The sequence below is a fragment of the Furipterus horrens genome, unplaced genomic scaffold (assembly GCF_987537825.1).
Source record: "Furipterus horrens unplaced genomic scaffold, mFurHor1.1.pri manual_scaffold_5, whole genome shotgun sequence".
NCBI classification, from domain to species: domain Eukaryota; kingdom Metazoa; phylum Chordata; class Mammalia; order Chiroptera; family Furipteridae; genus Furipterus; species Furipterus horrens.
The window spans coordinates 115,199,877-115,220,785 of record NW_028327175.1 but is presented as its reverse complement, the minus strand read 5'-3'; the positions used below and the strand labels follow the sequence as shown (position 1 = coordinate 115,220,785).

The following is a 20,909-nucleotide window of genomic DNA, read 5'->3' as shown; positions in this document are numbered from 1 at the left end:
TTTTTTTCCTAGAAGTTCAGTAGTTTTAGCTCATACATTTAGGTTGCTGATCCATTTGAAGTTAATTTTTTCATGTATGGTTGAGGTAAAGGTCTAAGGTCATTTATTTGCATATGGATATTCAGTTATTTCAACATTTTTGTTGAAAAGGCAATTCTTTTCCCATCTAATTGCCTTTGCACCTCTGTCAAAAATTAGTTGACTATAAATGTGAGAATTTATTTTGCACTTCTTTGCCCCATCATATAGCCAGCTAGTTCCCAGCCAAGGGTCAAGGCAGATGTTAGGACACCATGTTCATGCACCAAAAGAGAAGATTGTGTATGCCATGCAGAAGAGAGCCTGGAGTGCAGTAGGTACACACATGGAGCACCTAGTCATGAGTGGCTGCTGCCACAGCTAGTCCTCCTGCTGCTGTTCTTACTGTTAAATGTGTCTCAGAACACAGCTGCTGCCCTGTCCTGGTGTTTAAGGGTGGTCATGCTGGGAAGACCATCCCAGAGAAATGTCAGAAGGAGGGGCAATCAGCCCTGTGAACCATCAGCCTATGGTGGGGGGCTCTGTCCTAGACCTAAACCTTTTGTATGTAATCAGGAGTGTGCACTCTCAGAGTATTTGACCTCCATTATCTTATTGGAGCTTTGCCATGTCCTTGTGACACCAGACTTTTGTTCTCTTTGGTGGAGGAACTAGAAATCAGATTGAGCCCTTTGTTGCACAGCACCTGGGCCTGGCACACAATAAACATTTAACAAATGCTTGTGCATATTTATTGTTGTAGAAAGCGATCCTCATCTCCCTAGTGTGCAAGCTGCTCAGACTTGGCTGTGTCTGATCCCAGCCTAGGGTGTCAGGCAGGGCCTGAGGTCTTTTCTGGCTCTGCCGCCATATGTGGAGGGGCTCAAGGTGGGTGTGAGGAGACTTGTGGTGTGTGCTTCTGTATTGAGGGCAGTCTACAAATGTGTTTGAATGCACTCCATGCTGGTGTTGGTTTACTCTTTCCAGAACAGGGCCTTGCCAACTGTGATTTATTTGGTGCCTGAAGGAAAGAACTGAGTCAGGTGTTCTAGATGTGGGAGGATGCTTTGTGTGGCCAAGGGTGTCTTTTGTCGCTAGGGGCATTCTGGTCCTGTGAGCCATTGCTGTCCAGAGGGAGTGAACTTGTGCTCCAAGACTAAGGCATTGATGGCAGGGGGATGGGAAGAGGGGGCTCTACCTACATGCAGTGTTTTATCTCCCTGCTCAAAGACTTGCACCATCATTGCTGGCATCAGGACATTCACCTTCCCCAAGTGTCACCTATGCTATTCGCATAAGAACTAGTTCTGTGCTCCTGCTTGTGTCACCTTGATTTTGAGTTTATCATTGTAAGGACTGTATAAATAAGCTGTATTCTTCAAGCTTCAGTTGTTATATTTCAGGTAAAAACAACAAAACAGCAGCAACAAAAAGCTTATAAGTTGGCCATGAGGGATAGGTATCTTAGAACCTGCTTTCCTGAAGAAGCAGCAGAGGGTGGCTTGGGTGTAGAAGTCTACCATTGGCACTTGGGCCCTGTGGTCCCTGGGCTGAGATTTGTCAGGTCTTGATATTGGAGTGTTGCCCACCCTTGGGGTTTTGAGAGAACCCCGGAGCCCTGCGTGTTTGTCTCTTAGGTCCCTTATCCTACTCAGGTTCATGTATGTGTCACGGGACCTCCCATAGTTTCTCTGGGAATTGTTGAGAAATTGTCATTTCCAACTCAAGTAATCTGGCTCTATGTCAGCTCCTGCCAGCTTTGCCCTCCCTGGGCTTTGTTGAACTTTCATATCAACCCTGCCATGTATCATGCTGACATACACCATAACATTTCTTGGTCCTTTGAAACTGCCCTGCAAAGGCCCGCATAGCCTGGCAGTTAAAGAACGCGTGAGTTGAGTTGGTCTGACTAGATGGCCAAGGGGACTTTTATCCCATGCCACGAAAGTCGCTGCTGCCAGCCATTCCATTGTCTGTTGTTGCGCTGAGAGCCTGGCTGCCTAGGAGAAGAGAGGCGTGTGTGTGTATGTGTGTGTGTTTTCCTCACAGTTATGGTGGCCTTTTACGGTTTTTACAACACACCCTCCCACAAGCATGGCTGGGTATAGTGGGAAGAGCACTGGATTCCAAGTTCTGGGCCATTAGCTTGCTCTTGGGCCCCAATCTCCCCGACTTACCAGATTAACCTCTGGTTACCCAGGCCTCTTTCAATTTCAACTCTAAAGTGCACGTGAGCCCGCAGAGTGGGACCTGGCCCCGGGTCAGCCAGCTTGTGTTTTTTATTGGGTGCGGAAGTTTCCTGGAGAATGTCCTGCACTTCCTGGCTGACTGTGGTAGGCGGTGACCACTACCACTTCCTTCATTTCTCAAACCCAATGCTGCCCAAGCCGGACATTTGAATGGGACCATGTTCCATTTGGCATTTCCCTTGTGCATTTGTTGGGCATGTATAGTCATCCAGCTTCATGTTTCTGTGTTGTCCTGTAAAGTGAAGGGTGGATGGTGTCATGAACACCATTCCTGCAGCATCTGGCTCAGGGGCTTAATAACTAACCATTGAATTGTTCAGTTCTACCAGCTGTTTCCATGTCTGCCCAGCTCCTAAGAGCTGGGGAGAACCAGGTTCAGTCCCAGCTTGGGACACCAGGGCAGGATGCGAGGAGTGAGGCCCAGTCCCTCTGCTGTTTGCAGAAAAGGCAACATTGTGGAACAGCATGGGAGAGGAGCCACTAACTATCTAACATAACTCAATTGGCTCACTTTCTCATCGAGCTAGGAGGAAGCGACAGCCTTGAGGAATGACTGACATTGAAACATCTCTCTACCTATGTCTTAAAGGAGGTCTAAGGCCCTCCTTAGGACACCATTTTCTCAGGTTTTTCATCCTGTTGACTTGGGCCCTCCCCCTTGGTCCTGGGCACAGCTGGGTTGACCTCCCACGGTGGACAGACCATCATGCTGGTTCCCTCCAGTCCGCCCTGGAATCCTCTTTTCTGTTACCTGCAGCTTTCTGCCATCCACATCTCGTCCTCATGGAATTCATGGTCACTGATGTCTACGAGTGACCCTACTCTCCAGGGAGTTTTTAGGGGGAATGGAAAGAAGGACTTTTACTTAGTTCAGTGCTTTAAAAAGCAAGTATGTGTGTATTCACATATATATTTAGAATCAAAGTGTGACACACATAGGAAATGTACCAGTCATAAGCATACATCTTGATGAATGATTACAAAGTAGATGTGTTGAAGAAATAGAACAGTAGCAGCATCCGAAGCCCTTTCGTGCCCTTTCACAATCTTCTTCCTCCCTGGGAAATCTCCCCCTGACCTCATTGGAGGTAGAGGTGAATTTTACCTATTTTTGAACTTGATATGAACAGAACTAGACACTTTCTCTCCACATTTGATGATGAGAGGCCCTGCCTGGTATACGGTTCATGGAGAAGTGGTTTCCTTTCTTTGCTACCTGATCTTCCAGTTGATGTCCCCGTGTGTTCATCTGTTCTTGTGGAGGGGTGTTGGGGAGTTCCTGGTTTGGGCTCTTATGCCAAATGCTGCCATGACCCTCTTTTGACTGGCTTTGGTGCCCATGAATCTGATTTCTTTGGGTCTCTTGTCCCCCCCCCCAGGTTTGTTCATTATGGTAAAATACACATAACAATCACTGTCTTAACCACTTTTAAGTGCACAGCTCAGTGGTATCACATACATTTACGTTGCTGTGCAGCCATCATCACTTTCATCCCCATGACTCATTTCATCTTGTGAAACTGAAATTCTGTCCCCGTTAAACACTAACTTCTCATTTTCCTCTCCCCAGCCCCTGGCAGCCACTGCTCTCTTTTCTGACTCTGTGATTTTGACTACTCTGGGTTAGTTCCTTGTCTCTTTGAGTACATTTTCATACCTGGGATTGAGTGCTGGGGCCCTCCGGTGCATGTGTGCAGCATCAGCAGGTTTCACAGTTCTGTGCAGTGGTTGAACCCATGCGCACCTCCACGGGCTGAGCATCCGAGTTCTGTTGGCTCTGCATTCTCACCAACACTGGCGGTATCAGGGGTGTGTTTATTTGTTGCTTTGCTTTTTAAATTTTAGCCAGGGATATCTCATTGTATTTGTAATTTACTTTTCCCTGATGACCAATGAGGTTGGGTACCTTTTTGTTTCTAAATTGCCACTCATTCCTCTTCCTCCTTTTGTGAAGGGCCTGGTGAAATCTTTTGCATATTTTTTATTTTGGATTATCTTTTTTCTCCCTGATTTGCAGGAGTTCTTTCCTGTGTGCTTTTTATTACATTTTGAGTTCTTTGGAAATTGGCTGTTGCTACAGTGTTTATAGAAATTAACTTAGACAAGAAATACAGTGCATTGGAAGGGTGGGGCCAAGTGTCCCTCTGGAACCCAAGGCTGGATAATCAAGAAGTGGAAACATCAAACCAAAGAGCCCATTCCACTCTGGCTTCAGCATCATGCATTTGTGACAGTTGTAAAGCCTGCTACCGCCTACCAGGGGCCCTCAAGAACCAAGTCCCGTGGTCCCTGGTCCAGTTCCACGGTCCAGTTCCACAGGGGAGAGTATCTGGTTATTGGCCCAGCACAGTCAGGTGTCCACCTTGGCCGTCCATATGTGTCCACAGCCATGTGCTCTGGTGGTAGCTTGGGCTCATCCCTGTGGGTGGTAGAAGCTGTTTCCAGAATAGGGGCGTAAGCTGGGGAGGATCCCTTCCCCCCCCAAAAAAAAGGTGGTTACAACAAATTATGGGAAGTCAGAGAGCCAGAATCTTTGCTTAGTGTTCCTTCCTTTCTGGGGGCTGAGAGCTTTTAAAATTGTTAGCCTACTGGAGGGAAGCTGGGAAGCAAATATGCTTATCATGTGTCTTTTCAAATGTTCAGGGCTCCTTTTATCCTTAGGACATCCCTAGCTGTCCTCTTATTTCCAGTCTGTGGCCACTGAGGCCTCCCATGTTCCAGATGGGGACACTGAGACCCAGGGAGGTTACAGCCGCTCAGTCACTGGCCTGAGTGTGGCAAGCAGAGAAGTGCTGTTCTGTGCACATGTGTGACATCCGTGAGCGGGAGATTAGAGGTGGGTGGCACTCCCTTGGAGTCGGTCTCTTCTCTGTGTTTGGGAACAGGCTCACAGGCTGTGGAGCTGTTAGCCTCCCACCTGGCAGGAGGTATCCCTGAGAGCCTAAAGATGCTTTCCTGAGATCTGTACTCTCTGGGGTCGTTGATGTTCTGATGTGGTGGTCATGCCCAGCTGGGGCTTAGCAACAGCAGATTTCAAGGATTTCAGGAAGCTAGAACCGTTACATCTGTCCTGTTACAGAATGAGAAAAATTTTCAGCTGATAGAATCAATGAGCTGCTATTCCTAGCGTTTGCAGATGCCTTCACGCCTTTCCTGCTCCCTCTCCACTGGAGTGGGAATGATGACTGGGGAAACTGAGCGAAATCCACGCCAGTGTCCCAGGTTTCAGGACCAATTGTGTTTCTTAGGAGGGGAGCACGGAATGTGTCTTTGTTAATGTCATGGCTTACCTGGCAGGGATAATTATGATATAAAATAAAAAATATATATTTGGTCTTCATCCGTTTCTGGCACAGAGCTTCTAAAACCCTTGAAATTTCTTAAATGATGAATGATAAAAGTGAAATGGGTGTTTTTGATATTTATAACCCCTTTCAGTCACATCTGAGTTTGTCAATGAGATGATTTTTGGAAGGCACCTGAGAACTGGGGCTGGTTGCCAGGAAAGCCAACTGTGTGAGGGCTGGAGGTTGAGATGATCACCAAGGACCCATGATTTAATCACTCATGCCTATGTAATGAAGTTACCATAAAAACCCAAAAGGGAAGGGTTTTAGAGAGCTTCTAGGTTTGGCGAGCACACAGAGATGCTTGGAGGACGGCACATCGAGAGAGAGTGTGGAAGCCTGCAGCCCTTCCCCATAGCACTCCCACTGCATCGCTTTCATCTGGCTGCTCCTGGGTCATGTCCTTTTTGTAATAAACTGGTAATCTGGTAAGTGACCTGTTTTCCTGAGCGCCTCTAGAAAGTTAAGTAACCTGAGGGGGAAGTCATGGGAATCTCTGATCTTCAGATGATTGGTCAGAAGCGTAGGAGACAATGTGGACTTGTGATTGACATCCGAAGTGGGGACAGTCATGTGGGACTCACCCTGTGGGATCTGACACTATCTGCAGGTAGATAGTGGCAGAATTGAGCTAAATGTGTAGGCCACCCAGCCAGTGTCTGCTGAGAATTAGTGAACTGCTTGGGGGTGTTGAAAAAATGGTCATTGGATTTGCGTAATTGAGAATCCGAGCTCTTGGCTCAGTGTAGGTTTTCAGTGAGGAAGCCACCTCTCACTGGTGTGTGACTTGAGCCAGTTACTGGACCTCTCTGTGCCTGTTTCCTTGACTGTCAAATAGTAATGACAGTATGATTCACCCTCTTTTTTTAAAAAAAGATTTTATTTATTTTTAGAGAGAGGAAGGGAGGGAGAAAGAGGGAGTAAAGTATTGATGTGCGAGAGAAACACTGATCGATTGCCCCCAGCCTGGGACCTGGCCCACAACCCAGGCATGTGTTCTGACCTGGAATCAAACTGGTGACCTTTCGCAGGATGACGCTTAACCCGCTGAGCCACACCAGTCAGGGCTGATCCACCTTTTATTTGGCGAATTTTTATTGAGCTGCTGTGTGCAGGCCATGGTGATGGCCACTGAGGATATGGAGCGGTGAACAAACATATGATCCCTGGTCTTGGTAGGTGGAGGACAGAGTGTGAACCAACCAACAAACAAGGAAAAACAGGATTTGCTGGCAAGCTGCACATGACCTGTAGGGGGGTTATGAGAGGCCTTAGCTTGGAGTTGAAAGGTGGCAGCAGCCTGTTGGGCCAGAGGGACCGAAGTGGGCAGTACAGAGCAGAATCACTAGTTTGCAGAGTCATGAGTGGGCAGGCACCTGGTCCTCAGGTTGAGATGTGGTAATGTTTGCTGTTGGAAATTGCTTTAGTGCCAGGCAGTATCAGGAGTATAAGGCTAGAGGCTGGGTTACCTAGAACCTTGATGGAAAGGACATTTAAGTCAGGCACTTGGAGCCCATGTACCCCAAACAGGTGGCCCTCAGGAATAATGAGGACACAGGCATCCCCTAGATACATAGCCCTGCTCCATGGGTCGGGGTGAGACGGGGGTCCCATTCATCAGAGCTCCCCCAAGGCTCCACCTCCAAATACCATCACATTGGGTGTTAGGTTTCAACATGTGAGTTTGGGGGCTGGGGAACACAAACATTTCGTCTGTAGCAGGGTCTCAAACTCTGATCTCTTAATAAAGGAGAATTAAAAAAAAAAAATTGTCTGTGATTCAAGCAACGCAGATGTTTCTGGGGAGAATGTGGAAGTCCTGTTTTATTCTTCCCAGCCTTCTCCCTACCTCCTTGGAGGTTCCTGCTGGCAGTTTAGTGTGGATCCCTTCATTTAGTGGAATCCATCTGTACTCTGCATGCTGACCTGTGGTGGCCTGTTCACTCTGATTCCTGGAGATCTTTGCACATCCTGCTGCTTCCCTCAGCAGGTAATTTAGAGTGTTTTCATTGTTCTGTGGTAAATGATGGTCATCACACACATGTGTAATACACATGCATTTGAAAGTGGAACAGACAGCCCTGGCTGGTGTAGCTCAGTGAATTGAGTGCCAGCCTGTGAATTGAAAGGTTGCTGGTTTGATTCCCAGTCAGGGCACATGCCTGGGTTGTGGGCCAGGTCCCAAGCTAGTGGGGTGCAAGTGGCAACCAATTGATGTTTCTCTTGCACATTGATGTTTCTCTCCCTCTCTTTCCCCCTCCCTCCCCCTCTCTCTAAAAATAAATAAAATCTTAAAACTATATATTTATTTATTTATTTATTAAGAAAAAAGAAAAGAAAGTGGAATGGACAAAACAAAAGGGAAACCCAGAAGTCTGCTTGGCTTGCTCTGTGGCCTGAAGGGACAGCACTTGCCTACCTCCACCAGCCATCACTGAGACAGCCACTAACTGGTGGCCTTATGGCTTTGATTTTTGTCATCTCTAGAAGATCAGATGAAACATGTATCCTTCTGCACCTGGTGTCTAAAGGAAAATGGGGCACATGAATGGGAATGCTGGTAGCCTTCTGGGAAGTCACTCTTAGTCTTCATTTTGGTGGCTCTTCACCTCTTTGTTCTCCAGGACACCTGGATACCAGTAAGGAGGGCAGAGTCAGAATCCCTTGGGCAGAGAAGAGGTGAATCATCTGAGCTCCAGTGTACCTCAACTGGTTACAGGAAGGAGAGGACAAGGGCATGAATTTGTTTTAGCTGTCATGTTCGAGAATGGCTCTGTTGAGGCTCTGAGGCTATGGTGTCCTGGAGCGTGTCATTGTTGGGCTGAAATCATGGCCTCTGGCAGGCCCTCCAAGTATGGCCACAGAAGGATTTTCTGATCCAGAAGGCCTTTGCATATAGCTCATTGTATGTGAACAGCCACCCCTTTGTGACCAGAGATGACACCATTGATCGTTGATTTCCATCGCGGTCCTTGTGTTGCAGGAGTGGAGGCACTCGGTTTGGGGCTGAGACACACGGTGAGCTTTGAGTCAGCAGGTTTGAGCCCAGTCTCACCATCACCAGCTTGGTGACTTCTGAGTGGAATTTCCTGCATGGAAAGTGGGGGCAGGAACTGTCCCACTTTGATGATTCCATGGGGAAACTGGGCTAGGGCATTGCCTTGGGGGTGTGGAGGAAGAGCTGGTGGTGTGGTAGTGGCTTCTGTTCTCATTTTCACCTTTGTGTCTTCCTTCTGTTTCTCTCCTCAGCCGTGTTTTCTTTTTTTCTCTTTCTTGCTCTTCTTAGCTCTGCCTGCTCTTTTTGGTTCAAAAGTGTACACACACACATAGACACACAATATGCATACAACACACACACACCATAACACATACATACAGACATGCACTCGCAAGCACAACACAAGTACACCTTTATACACACATATATATACTATGCACAATACACTTGTACACACATGTACACACTTATGCATACATGCACACACAATTGGGAGCTGCTACTGTTGCCACTACACAAGCGAGACTGAACACTCTGAGGCAGTGAATAAAGTAAGCAAAAAGGTTTATTGCCGGTGGTCGGGCCAAGACCTGAGTCTCTTAACAAAGCACTGACCCCAAATGAGGTTTAGGGTAGGGTTTATATAGGGGCTTTACTTCTTCAGCGGGAAGCAGCCTTGGGAATCGGGGGGTGGGGGGACAGGACAGGGCTACATGAGTGTCGTTAACAGGAACAAAAGTTTGCAGGGCCATAAAGTTATTTCTGGTTGCAGCAGCTGCAGTTCTTTAGTCAGAGTTGAATTCTCTATAAAGCAATTATCTTCAAAAGGCTAGATATCCTGTAAAATATAACTTCACAAGGGTTATAAACAAGTCACAAGTAAATAGAAGAAGGTAGAGGCTATGGGAAGGAGCTGAGCTGGGGTCTCTCAGCTTGTAAATCACTGAGCGGCTGTAATATTCCCCCCTCTAGTCCCTTGACAAGACCTTTTAGCAGATCTTTGCAACTTCTTACAGAGAATAGCTGAAGCCCCTACACTACCAGTTCCATTTGGTGCACACATTTCTCCTCTAAAGTTCCTTTTTAAAAAATGTGAGCAATTCAAAAACATACAGAAAGTATAAGAGAGTAACATAGCAACCACACTCCATTCAGAATTCACAGTTAACATTCTCCATATTGTCTCTCTTTTGTACTTCTCTTGCCCCTTCTTGGACCAGGGCACTTCCTTCCCATGTCTGATTCCTTCGTCTCTGTGTGTAGGTGTTCCTCCTCTGAGCTGTGGGGCTGCTTTATGAGATGTTTTCAAAACTCCTCCCTGTGAGTCATGTTTGCTTTGTGGTCCCATCTTGTCATTGCCACAGTGACTTATCTTGTCACTGTTTGTCCATTTTCTTATTGTGGAATGTGTAGGGTGGTTGCAACTTTTTATGCTTGAACGTCTTCTATTGATAACCATATTGTATGTCTCTGCAACCAAAATATGTACATAAACTGAAATGAGAATTTTAAAATGGTTTTTCTTCCTGTTTGAGTGGACATTACAAATACTCAAATGTTGAAAACAACACAAATATTACAGTTTTTATAAAAAACAAAAATACTAAAAAGCATTGGACATGTATCTCTTAAATGGATGGGTTATTACTGACCCCTTACCCCCCAGTTAATTCAGTAGTCACAATGGAATATAACCTGGTGCTGGAATGAGACAGGTCAGCGTCACATCTAGTTCCATTTTTTATTTCAAATTGAAAAACCTTGTTCACGTAAATCAATAGTTGGAAATTAACAAGGGTTTGGTAGAACAATAGCTTCTAATTCCAAGTTATTTGCCAACAAATACAAAGATCCCATAAGCCCCAGAATTGTTGATGATTTACACGGTGACAACTTGATCAAGTCCCTCCAGTTCCGAATAACAGCTTTACTGAGATAAAATTCATCCTTTTAAAGTATACAATTCAATGGTTTTTCCAGAACATGGTTCCAGTTTTCTGATATCACAGCCACCATTGTAACACACATCATTGTCCTATGTCTTCATTCTTTTTTAAAAGTATATTTTATAGAATATGCTGTTAACAGTTGTCTCAAATTTTTTTCCCTTTGCTTCCCTCCACCCAGTACCCACCTTCCTCCAGCAATCCCACCACCCTTAGTTCATGTCCATGGGTCGTGCATATAAGTTCTTTGGCTTCACCCTTTCCTATATTATTCTTACCTTCCCCCTGTCTGTTTTGTACCTACCGATTATGCTTCTTAATGCCTGCACCATTTCCCCATTTCTCCCCCTTTCCCCTCCCAGCTGATAACCCTATAAATGCCTTATGCATTTGCCGTACTCAAGCATAACTGTCAAATCTGTGAGCATCTTTATCACCAGTGTTTTGAACTCTGTGTCTGTTAGGTTGGCTGTCTCCTTGTTGCTTAGTCCTCCCACTGGAATCTTGATCTGTTCCCTCTTTTGGGCCATACTTCTCTGTCTCCTCAACCTGACAGGCTCTTGTGTTTGCCTCTGTGTCTTAGGTAGAGCTATTGCACCTGTTACGTTGTAACGGGTGGAGCCTTAGGTATTAGTGTGGGGTGACCCAGTTTACCATGTTGTGGCACTGTATTTGGGGGAGGGGTCTGAGAGGGAACAATGCCGCTTGCTCAGCACTCACCCCTTTTCTGGACACTTCTCCCACTTCTTGTGTGGAACTGGTGCCCCTCTAGCTGTTGCCCTGGTTGTGGTTCCCAGAGTGGGTAGGTTTGCAGACATTCTAGGACTATGGGGGCCCTCTAAACAAACGGATTTCGCTGAGAAGCCAGCGGTTTCTTCTGCTGCCTTAACCCCCACTGGTTTGCACAGTCAGAAGCAATGAGGCTTTATTTTCCCCGGCACTGGAGACATGAGCTGCGCAGTCTGGTCTGGTGCTGGGAGCACTTCCCAGGTGTCGCTCCTGATTTTCATTTTTTTTTTTTTAAGTATATTTTATTGATTATGTTGTTATAGTAGTCCCAACTTTTTTTCCCTTTTCTCCCCTCTGCCCAGTACCCCCCTTCCTTCCAGCAGTCCCACCCCCCTTAGTTCATGTCCATGGGTCATGCATATTAGTTCTGTGGCTTTACCCTTTCCTATATTATTCTTAACTTCCCCCTGTCTATTCTGTACCATACAATTATGCTTCTTAATCCCTGCACCATTTCCCCATTTCTCCCCCTTCCCCCTCCCAGCTGATAACCCTCCAGATGATCCCCATACCTATTATTCTGTTTCTATTCTGGTTTACTTAGTTGGATTTTGTTTTTATTTTTTAGATTCAGTTGTTGATAGTTGTGAGTTTGTTATTTTTATGTTCATAATTTTGATCTTAAGTAAGTCCCTTTGACATTTCATATAAAAATAACTTGTTGATGATAAGCTCCTTTAGCTTTACCTTGTCTGGGAAGTACTTTATCTGCCCTTCCATTCTAAATGACAGCTTTGCTGGATAGAATAATCTTGGTGGTAGATCCTTGTTTTTCATCACCTTGAATACTTGTTGCCAGTCCCTTCTTGCCTGCAAAGTTTCTTTTGAGAAATCAGCTGATAGTCTTATGGACACTTCTTTGTAGGTAACTCTCTTCCTTTCTCTTGCTGCTTTTAAGATTCTCTTTGTCTTTAATCTTTGGCATTTTAATTATGATGTGTCTTGGTGTGGTACACATCCTTGGGTCTAGATTGTTTGGGACTCTCTCTGCTTCCTGGACTTGTATGTCTATTTCCTTCACCAAATTTGGGGAGTTTTCCTTCGTTATTTTTTCACATAAGTTTTTAATTCTTGCGCTTCCTCTTCTTCTGGCACCCCTATGGTTTGGACGTTTGCACATTTAAAGTTATCCCAGAAGTTCCTAAGCGTCTCCTCATTTTTTTCAGTTCTTGTTTCCTCATTCTGTACTTGTTGACTGTTTTTTTCCTCCTTATGTTCCAAATCATTGATTTGGAGCCCCGTTTCCTTCCCTTCACCATCGGTTTTATGTGGATTTTCCTTCGTTTCATTTAGCATAGCCTTCACTTCTTCCCTTATGCGTTTGCCGTACTTTAGCATATCTGTCAAGCCTTCGAGCATCTTTATCACCAGTGTTTTGAATGCTGTGTCTGTTAAGTTGGCTATCTCCTTGTCACTTAGTTCTCCCACTGGAAACTTGATCTGTTCTCCCTTTTGGACCATTCTTCTCTGTCTCCTCATCTTGACAGGCTCCTGTGTTTGTTTGTCCCTGTGTCTTAGGTAGAGCTGTTGCTCCTGTTACAATGTAAGGGGCGGAGCCTTGAGCTATTAGTATATGACAACCTGTTTCACCGTGTTGTGGCGCTGTTTGTGGGGGAGGGGTCAGAGAGAGAACAATGCTGCTTGCTGAGCACTCACCCCTTTTCCAGGCACTTCACCCACTTCTCTATGGGACTGGCGCCTCCCTTGCTGTTGCCCTGGCTGTCGTTCCCAGAGTGGGTGGGTATGCGGAGTTTCTAGGACTGTGGGGGTCCTTTAAACAAGTGGACTCTGCTGAGAGACTGACTGGCAGTTTCTTCCTCTGTCCCAGCCCCCACTGGTTTGCACAGTCAAAAGCAATGAGGCTTTGTCTTCCCCGGCGCTTGGACTGTGAGCTGCAGGGTCTGGTTTGGTGCTGCGAACACTCCCCAGGTGTCCCTCCCAACTTTTTAAAACGTGTGACTGTGCTTTCCGCCGGCCTGCCGCTGCTGTCGCAACCACACTGTGTCCTCTCTGCCCCGGCACCGCCCCCCTGCCTTTCTGGATGAGAATTTCTTCTTTAAATCTTCATTTGTTGGACTTCCATGCAGCTTGATTTTCTGGAACTTCCGGTTGTCTCTAGTTTTGAGATAGTTGTATTCCTTCTTAGTTGTGGAGGGAGATGCAGCATGTCCGTCTAGATCTCCATTGGGCTGGAAGTCCCCTCTGGACTTTTATAATGTGTGACTGCTCTTTCTGCTGGCCAGCCACAGCTGCTGCCTTGCTGCTGCTGCTGCTGCCACTGCCACAGCCACACCGTGTCCTCTCTACCCCTTCTTCGCCCCTCCTACTTGTCTGGATGAATTTTGCTTCTTTATATCTTTATTTGTGGGACTTCCATGCAGTTTAATTTTTTGGTAGTTCTGGTGGTTTTCTGTTTTGAGATAGCTGTATTTCTTCTTATTGTTGTGGAGGGGGGCAAAGTGTGTCTACCTACGCCTCCATCTTGGCCAGAAATCCATCTAAAAAGTAATTTTTTCTCTTCTAAAGTAATACTGGTTAATTGTAGAAAATGTATAAAATAGAATTAGGGTAAAAAAATGTAATACTCGTCCATTGCCTCTTAATCCAGAGGTTTTATTTTGTAGCATTTATACCTCTGAAGTTAGTAAAACTTAAAACTGCACTAAAATGTGGGGCCCTCCTGTGTATAGTACATCAGGTCATGAAAAGTACTCTGGGAAAGAATACAGTAGAGAAGGGGAATAGGGGAGGTTGTGACCAAGCAAGGAGAAGAAGTGGAGGTTGTAAATTTAAAAAGGAATCATCAGAAAGGCCTTGCTGAGAAGGAGAGATGAGGTAAAGGATCAAGGCATAACTCTTGGGGAAGAACTTCATAAGCAGATGAAGCAGCAAGTGCACAGGCCCTGGGATATGAATGGGGTTGGTAGGTCTGCATTGTATAGAGCCTTGCAGTCTGTAGGGAAGAGTTTAGAACTTACTCTGGTGTAATTAGGAGGTCATCGGAAGTTTTTGGGTAGTGGAATGTGGGAAATAGACTTTGGGACTAGGTGAGAGTGGGGAGACTGGTGGAGTGGATTACAGTAATCAAGGCAGGAGATACTGGTGGCTTTGTTCAGGGTGGTGGCCATAGAAACATGTTAGAATTAGGAGCCCAGAGTGGACAAAAGGAGGGAAGCTTATTGTATTATTTCTTACCGAGTAACAAATAAAAAATTTAGCTATTTATAACAATAAATGCTTATTATCTCACAGTTTCTGTGGGTCTGGAATTTGGGAGTGAGTTAGCTGGTGGTTTTGGCTCAGGGTCTCCCATGAAGCTTCAGTCAAGCTGTCTGCTGGGCTGCAGGATCTGCTTCCTAGGTAGCTTTCTCATGGGGCTGGCAAGTTGTTGCTGGCTGGTGGCTGGAGGTCTCAGTTCCTTGCCAAATGGACCTCTCCATAGGGCTCGTTGAGTGTCCTTACAACATGAAGGCTGACTTCCCCCAGAGCCTGGGAAGTCCCACTTCATCTTTTCCGCCGTATCTGTGGTTACACAGGTCAGCCCTATTCAGTGCAGGAATTGTCTACCCAGGAGGTGAGAACCATGGGGGCCTTCTTGTAGCAGGTCTACCTCATCTGTTTTCTGCCTGTGGAAGGGAAACTCTGGGACCTAGTGCGACATAACATGGTTGGACCTTGAAGGTCCCAGACATAACATGGGAATGAGGTTGGAGCAGGAGATTCAGGGCCAGGGACCTGTCTCCCACATAGAAGGCCTTGCAAGGACAGCCTGGCTTCGTACTTGATTCTGCCTTTTCCTGAGCCTTCCCTCCAGATGAGTTCCAGCCTCAGCACTCATGGGGCGAGTCAGATATGAATGACATAACTCAGACTCGGAGCTTGGATTTGGGCTGGGGGGAGCTGACTTAGTCTGGGGTCAGGGAATGTCTGTTGGTCTGCTAGGGCTGTCATAAGCACACACACTGGGTGGTTTAAAACAACAAACTTTATTCTTACAGTTATGGAGGCCAGAAGTCCAGAACCAAGGTGTCAGCAGGGTTGGTTCCTTCTGAAGGCTCTAGGAGGATCCTTCCTTGATTCTTCCAGATTCTGGTGGCTATGGGCGTTCTTTGGCTTGTAAGCACGTCACTGCAATCTCTGCCTCCATTTTCACACTCTTCCTCCTTCCCTCTATGTGTGTCTGTGCCCAAGTCTCCCTCTTTCTCTTATGAAGACTGGTAACTAGATTTAGGGCCCACTCTACTGTAGTCTGACCTTCTCTTGTTTACATTTGTAAAGACCCTATTTTTGAATAAGGTCACATGCACATTTACCAGGGGTTAGGACTGGAACATATCCTTGTGGGGGACACAACTCAACCTGCTAGAGAAGGAAGTGATGTTGGAATTGAGTACTAGATGTGTCCCTGAGCAGGGACAAGAGGTCCTGGAGAGGGAGGGGTGTTGGGTTGGTGCAGAGGCAGGGCAGCCTGGGTCCTGGAGGGGCTGAGGCCTGCAGTGAAAGTGGGAGGCATGGCCCACGATGGTTTCTCTCCGAATGGAGCTTTTTTCAGGGTTGAGCCTCTTCGGCCATCTGATGCTCCCACTGGATTGTGTTGAACCTTAGTCTGCAGCTGTTTTTTGTTTTTTTTTTTTTTTCTTTTTCTTTTTAAACCAGGAAACTACTTTGCTTCGCACTTTTTCATGGGAGGTGAGAAATTTGACACCCCTCACCCTGAAGGTTACCTCTTTGGAGAAAACATGGATCTGAACTTCTTGGGCAATCGCCCAGTCCAGGTGGGTCTCACAGGGCTGGGTGTGTGGGCGGTAGGGGCAAGACCTCTGCCTTCAGCCACCCATGTTCCAACTGCAAGGACAAGTGGACACTGAGTCGCCCCAAACTGAGCAGAGCTGCCAGCTGGACATGTGCACATGATGTGTGCATGGGGCGTGTCCTGGTGATGCCTAGCTGGGGGACCAAGGGCGGGTCACTGGGGACAGAGCACCTCCTACTGAATCTGGTGCATCCATGCTATGGGGTTACAGAAGGTTATGGTTTTGATCCCAGGCCTCTTGGATGACTTTCTTTGGGGGGAAAAAAATATCCACGTCCCATGGAACAGTGGACAAGAAATATGATCCAAAGGAGAAATGCAAATACATGGCTCGTGAATATTTTTTACAAGTTCACCTTCATCAGTCACCAGAGGAGCACATGTTTACTCGTTGGGGTTTCATTTGTTCAGTGTACATTTGACACTTACTGTGTTCCCGGGACCCTTCCAGCGGGTGGGGACAGAGGACAGCTCCTACTCATTCCCTGGCAGGGCATGCAGACAATAAAGAAGAGAACAGTTGAGAAATGGAGACTAAAAAGAAAGAGAGAGGGACAGGAGAAGGCTCTTGAGGGGGGACACTGAGTGGGAATTTGGTCCCCAGTGTGAGTGAGGAGCCAGGTGGGAGGTCCTCTCTCTCAGGAGACACTGAACCCCATACCCTGAAGCTGTTGAGTCCTAGGGCTGCCCTGGCCTAGCGTCGGGGGCCCTCTGGACCAGGGAAGGTTCTCCAGCTGCTTTAGCCATAGAGTAGCTGGTTGACACAGAATCTTGATCCTTTAATGAATGAGAGGCTAGGGACTAGGGCCCAAAGTGCTGGCCGCTACCACCCTCCCAAGTCCATGAGAATGAGAACAGAACCTTGCCTTCCACACCTTTGAAGCCTCAGCTTTGACCCAGGGTTTGGCTCATACAGGCCTCCTGTAAGCCAGTTATTTTTTGTTTTTTTTTTTTAACTTTTATTTCAGGACCACCATAGATCATCCTACATTTGTAGGAAATAACGCAGAGAGATCCCATATGCCCTTTATGCAGTTTTCCCTGGTGATGGTGTCTTATAAAACTCTACTTTGTTCTCATAAGCAGTAAACTGATATTGATGCAGCCACGTTTTCCAGGTGCCACCAGTTTTATAGCACCTGTGTGTGCGCGCACATGCGCATGCATGTGTCCCTTCTGGAATCTTTATTGACCATCGACCTTGAATGAAAAGCCTGCCTTGTTCAGGGCAGCAGTGGGACATCAGGTCTCACCTCTGGGAACGAGGGGGAACGAGGCCTGAGAGCCCCAACCGTAATTGCTTCCCTTAGGCCAGGTTACATTCACTGAGAGTCCTTCCTGGAATTGGGGGGACCATGGCCACTTGACCAGAATCCTTCAGGGTGTTCTGGTCCTGGCTCTCCCACATGCTGGCCATGTTGCCTGCAGTTTACTTTGATGTGGATGAAGATAATGTTATCCAGTGGTTGGCATGAGGGCCCTGGAGCACCTGGTGGGTGCTTGGATTATCCCTGTTTTCTGTCCTCTGCTGTGCTGGGAGTCATCTGGGATTGCTTTGGGTTTTTCCTTCCTAGTTTCCTTATGTCACACCTGCCCCCCATGAGCCAGTGAAGACACTGAGGAGCCTGGTGAACATCCGAAAAGACTCGCTTCGGCTCGTAAGGTAACCTTGACCCTGCCACATTCTTTAAACTAGGGTCTCTTAACTGGTGTTGGGCTGTGTCTGGAGACATTTTTGATTGTCACAGCTGGAGGGGGTGGTGGTCCTGGTATCTAGTGGGCAGAGACCAGGAAGGTTGCTAAAGACCCCATAGTGCACAAGGTGCCCCCACAACCAAGAATGACGCAGGTCTGATTGTTAAGGTTGAGAAACTACTTTCGTCGTCGGCAGCCGTCCGTCTCGAGAGACGATGGTGTAGCTTCTTAAGAGCTGAAGCTACAGAGCCTGGGCAGGGTGATATGGAGGGTCTGCTGTTGCCCATGCAGCAGACACCCCCTCTCTTCACAGCTGAAGGGTCCAAGGGAAAGACGAGTCAATACAGCTTGGCTTCAGGTGCGCCGCAGGAGTTGCCGGTGTTGACTACAACGTCAAACCGCCTTAGGGACTCCGGCTCCGGATTTTCTGTCGGGGTTTACTCCCTTAGCCTTTCCCCTGAAGAGGTATGCCGCAAGGCAGCGGAGGTTTTTTGGAGTCAGAGTTTTCCTTCTCTGATGTGCCCTGACTGGAAGATCGAACCAGCGATACTTAGCTCGCAGGCCGACGCTCAATCCACTGAGCCAAACCAGCCAGGGTTAGGGAAAATAATAATACTATGACAATGACAGACTAAACTATAACCAGTGTCATTGGTTGATAAACCTAAAAGTTGAGTTCCAAGCTGGTGTTTCTTCATCCCTAGTTTTTAAGGATCATTTGTCACTTGGTTATATCACTCCTATTGTTCTTCATTTCTGTCATTTATCAAACAGTTTTCCTCCACCTTATAAATTTATAATCTTAGTATGTGCTTCAGCCACCAAATGAGTTTATTTGACTAGAAACATGTTTCCTTGACTCTGTGAACCCCAATGAACCTCCAAATCCATTCCATTTCCACCACACCCTGAGCTTGGTCCTTACTGGGAATGTTGCCACCTGTGAAATCTTAAAATTATCTCACTGATCAATTTCTAGCTATTTCACTCTGCCTCAGTCTCATCAAATGCCACAGTCCCCAGTATCTCCAAGGGTAGCTTATTTATCAATTCTTTCCTATTTTCCTTGGCTTTTTATATGCAGATTGAGCTTTGAAAAACACCCTTTATTTAACATCAGTCTCAGGTTCCACACAGGTAAGTATCAGGGCAGTTCTAAATCTCTTTAAATGTAAGTAAGCACTCTTAGCTGTTGCTCCTGGACTGCTGAAAACTATTGCTAACAAACTACCCATCTACTCTGCTCAACAGAATTTTTTTGCAATGATGGAAATTTCCTATACTGTTCTGTCTGATAGAGTACACACAGGTCAATGTTGAAAATATGACTAATGCATCTTAGAAACTGAATTATTATTTTATTTTAATTAATTTAAATTTTAACTTTATAGACACATTGATACTGACTACTGTTTAGGACAGCAAAGTTCTAGACTGAGGTTATTATATAGTTGTGGTTCCAACCTAAGTCAAATTTTAGTGCAGGCCAGAAATAATATTTGCCTTCTTAACTTTCTCTCCCAATCTTCATAGTTTTAGCTCAGAGCTGGTTTTCCTGAGTTCTTTAAAGTTAACCTCCAAGTTTTTACTCATTTTCAGTAAATGACTGACTTTTTAACATATAAATAATGCATTACGCTATTGCCACAAACACCACAAGCTTACTTCATACTTACCAATCATTTTCTTTTTCTATCAAGTCACATTGGTTAAAATGTCACTAAATACTCTCAAATAGTTATTTTATAGGTGGTCTGGGGTTCTTTGAAGATTTAACTTACTCTTTTACACTAGAAAGTTTTTCTAATATTTTTTTATACTCAATTTTCTTGAAAATTGACTTAAAAACAACTTTTCTCATCCAACCCACTCTAACATTCTCTCTCATTTTAAAATACATAGTCAGAAATATCAATATTTTTCAATCCTTACCATGTATCCTTAGATATTTGACAAAGCTCCAAAACCTACCTCAACTTCCAGTGTTCTTCCCACTCACTACTGACTCTCCTTCCCCTGCTTGTTCATTCAATGTTCCTCAGGGCTCTATTATTAGTTTTCCCCTGTTCTCACTCAGCTTTCTGGCAAGCTTCACGAGATTCCCAAACCACTTTAAACCTGAAAGAACTGAGGCTTCTGGAGCCTTTTCTAAATCAAGATAATTTATCTCCTTTTCTATGGGGAGGAGACAAGGGAAGGAGAACCCTGCATTGTTGAGCCTTGTTGTCCAAACAGGGAGTGGACCTCCACGTTTCTAGAAAGATGGGATGCAGGCAGGCAGCCAACCCAGGGGCCTCTCAGGGAATGGTGTGCACTGTGGAAGGTGGGCATGCCTGACCTACTTACTGCCTGTTCCTCTGGCTCCCTGGCAGGTACAAAGATGGTGCCGACAGCCCCACTGAGGACAGCGAGAAGCCCCGTGTCCTCTACAGTCTTGAGTTCACCTTTGATGCTGATGCCCGGGTGGCCATCACCATCTACTGCCAGGCAGTGGAAGAATTTCTAAATGGGATGGCTGTGTGAGTTCCTGTGGTGCATGGTGGGCCCAAGGTGTCAGGGCGGGGCCCCAGAAGCTCTGCGTCTGTCTGAATTATATATTTGAACTTTTAGAGGTTTTATTTGAAATAAGGGTCATTTGGTCCCCAGAAGTTTGAAATCTGCAGCTTTGGCACAACTACGGAAGTGCAGGTCTGCCTCCAGTCTGTGGGACCAGACCTGGATGGGATGGGCCGAAAGGCGCCCATCTCTGTCTTGTGGGAGAAAACCACTTGGAGGCCAGGTTTGATCTGGGGATGGAGCGGTGGTGGAGAGCTCTGGCTTTGAGTATTTTTGCACACCAGCAACCTGCAGTGCCAGTTTCTCAGGCTAGGTGTGCCAAGGCCCTTGAGAGTATCCTTTGTCCTAGAGAGAGACAGACAGAAGCCCAAGGGACAGCAGGGGTGGGATAGGGTGGAGGGGGGAGGGCAAGAGTTGTGTGTTGGATTCCTGAATGGGGAGATGTCTGGGTATATTAGAATTGAAAATGTGTGTACTCTTTGCCTCAGCTATTCCTTT

General features: G+C 46.2%; 1 protein-coding gene across 5 annotated transcripts in view; it reads left to right on the top strand.

Moving 5' to 3' along the window:
• Nucleotides 1-20,909, top strand: part of MGRN1 (mahogunin ring finger 1) — a 58,521-nt gene that overhangs the window by 9,818 nt on the left and 27,794 nt on the right. For all 5 annotated transcript variants that reach the window (XM_090277088.1, XM_090277085.1, XM_090277086.1 and 2 more), the window contains exons 2-4: nucleotides 16,004-16,122; nucleotides 17,735-17,823; nucleotides 20,228-20,374. In XM_090277088.1, the coding sequence (XP_090133214.1) occupies nucleotides 16,004-16,122; nucleotides 17,735-17,823; nucleotides 20,228-20,374 (355 nt within the window). The remainder of the gene's footprint in view (nucleotides 1-16,003; nucleotides 16,123-17,734; nucleotides 17,824-20,227; nucleotides 20,375-20,909) is intronic.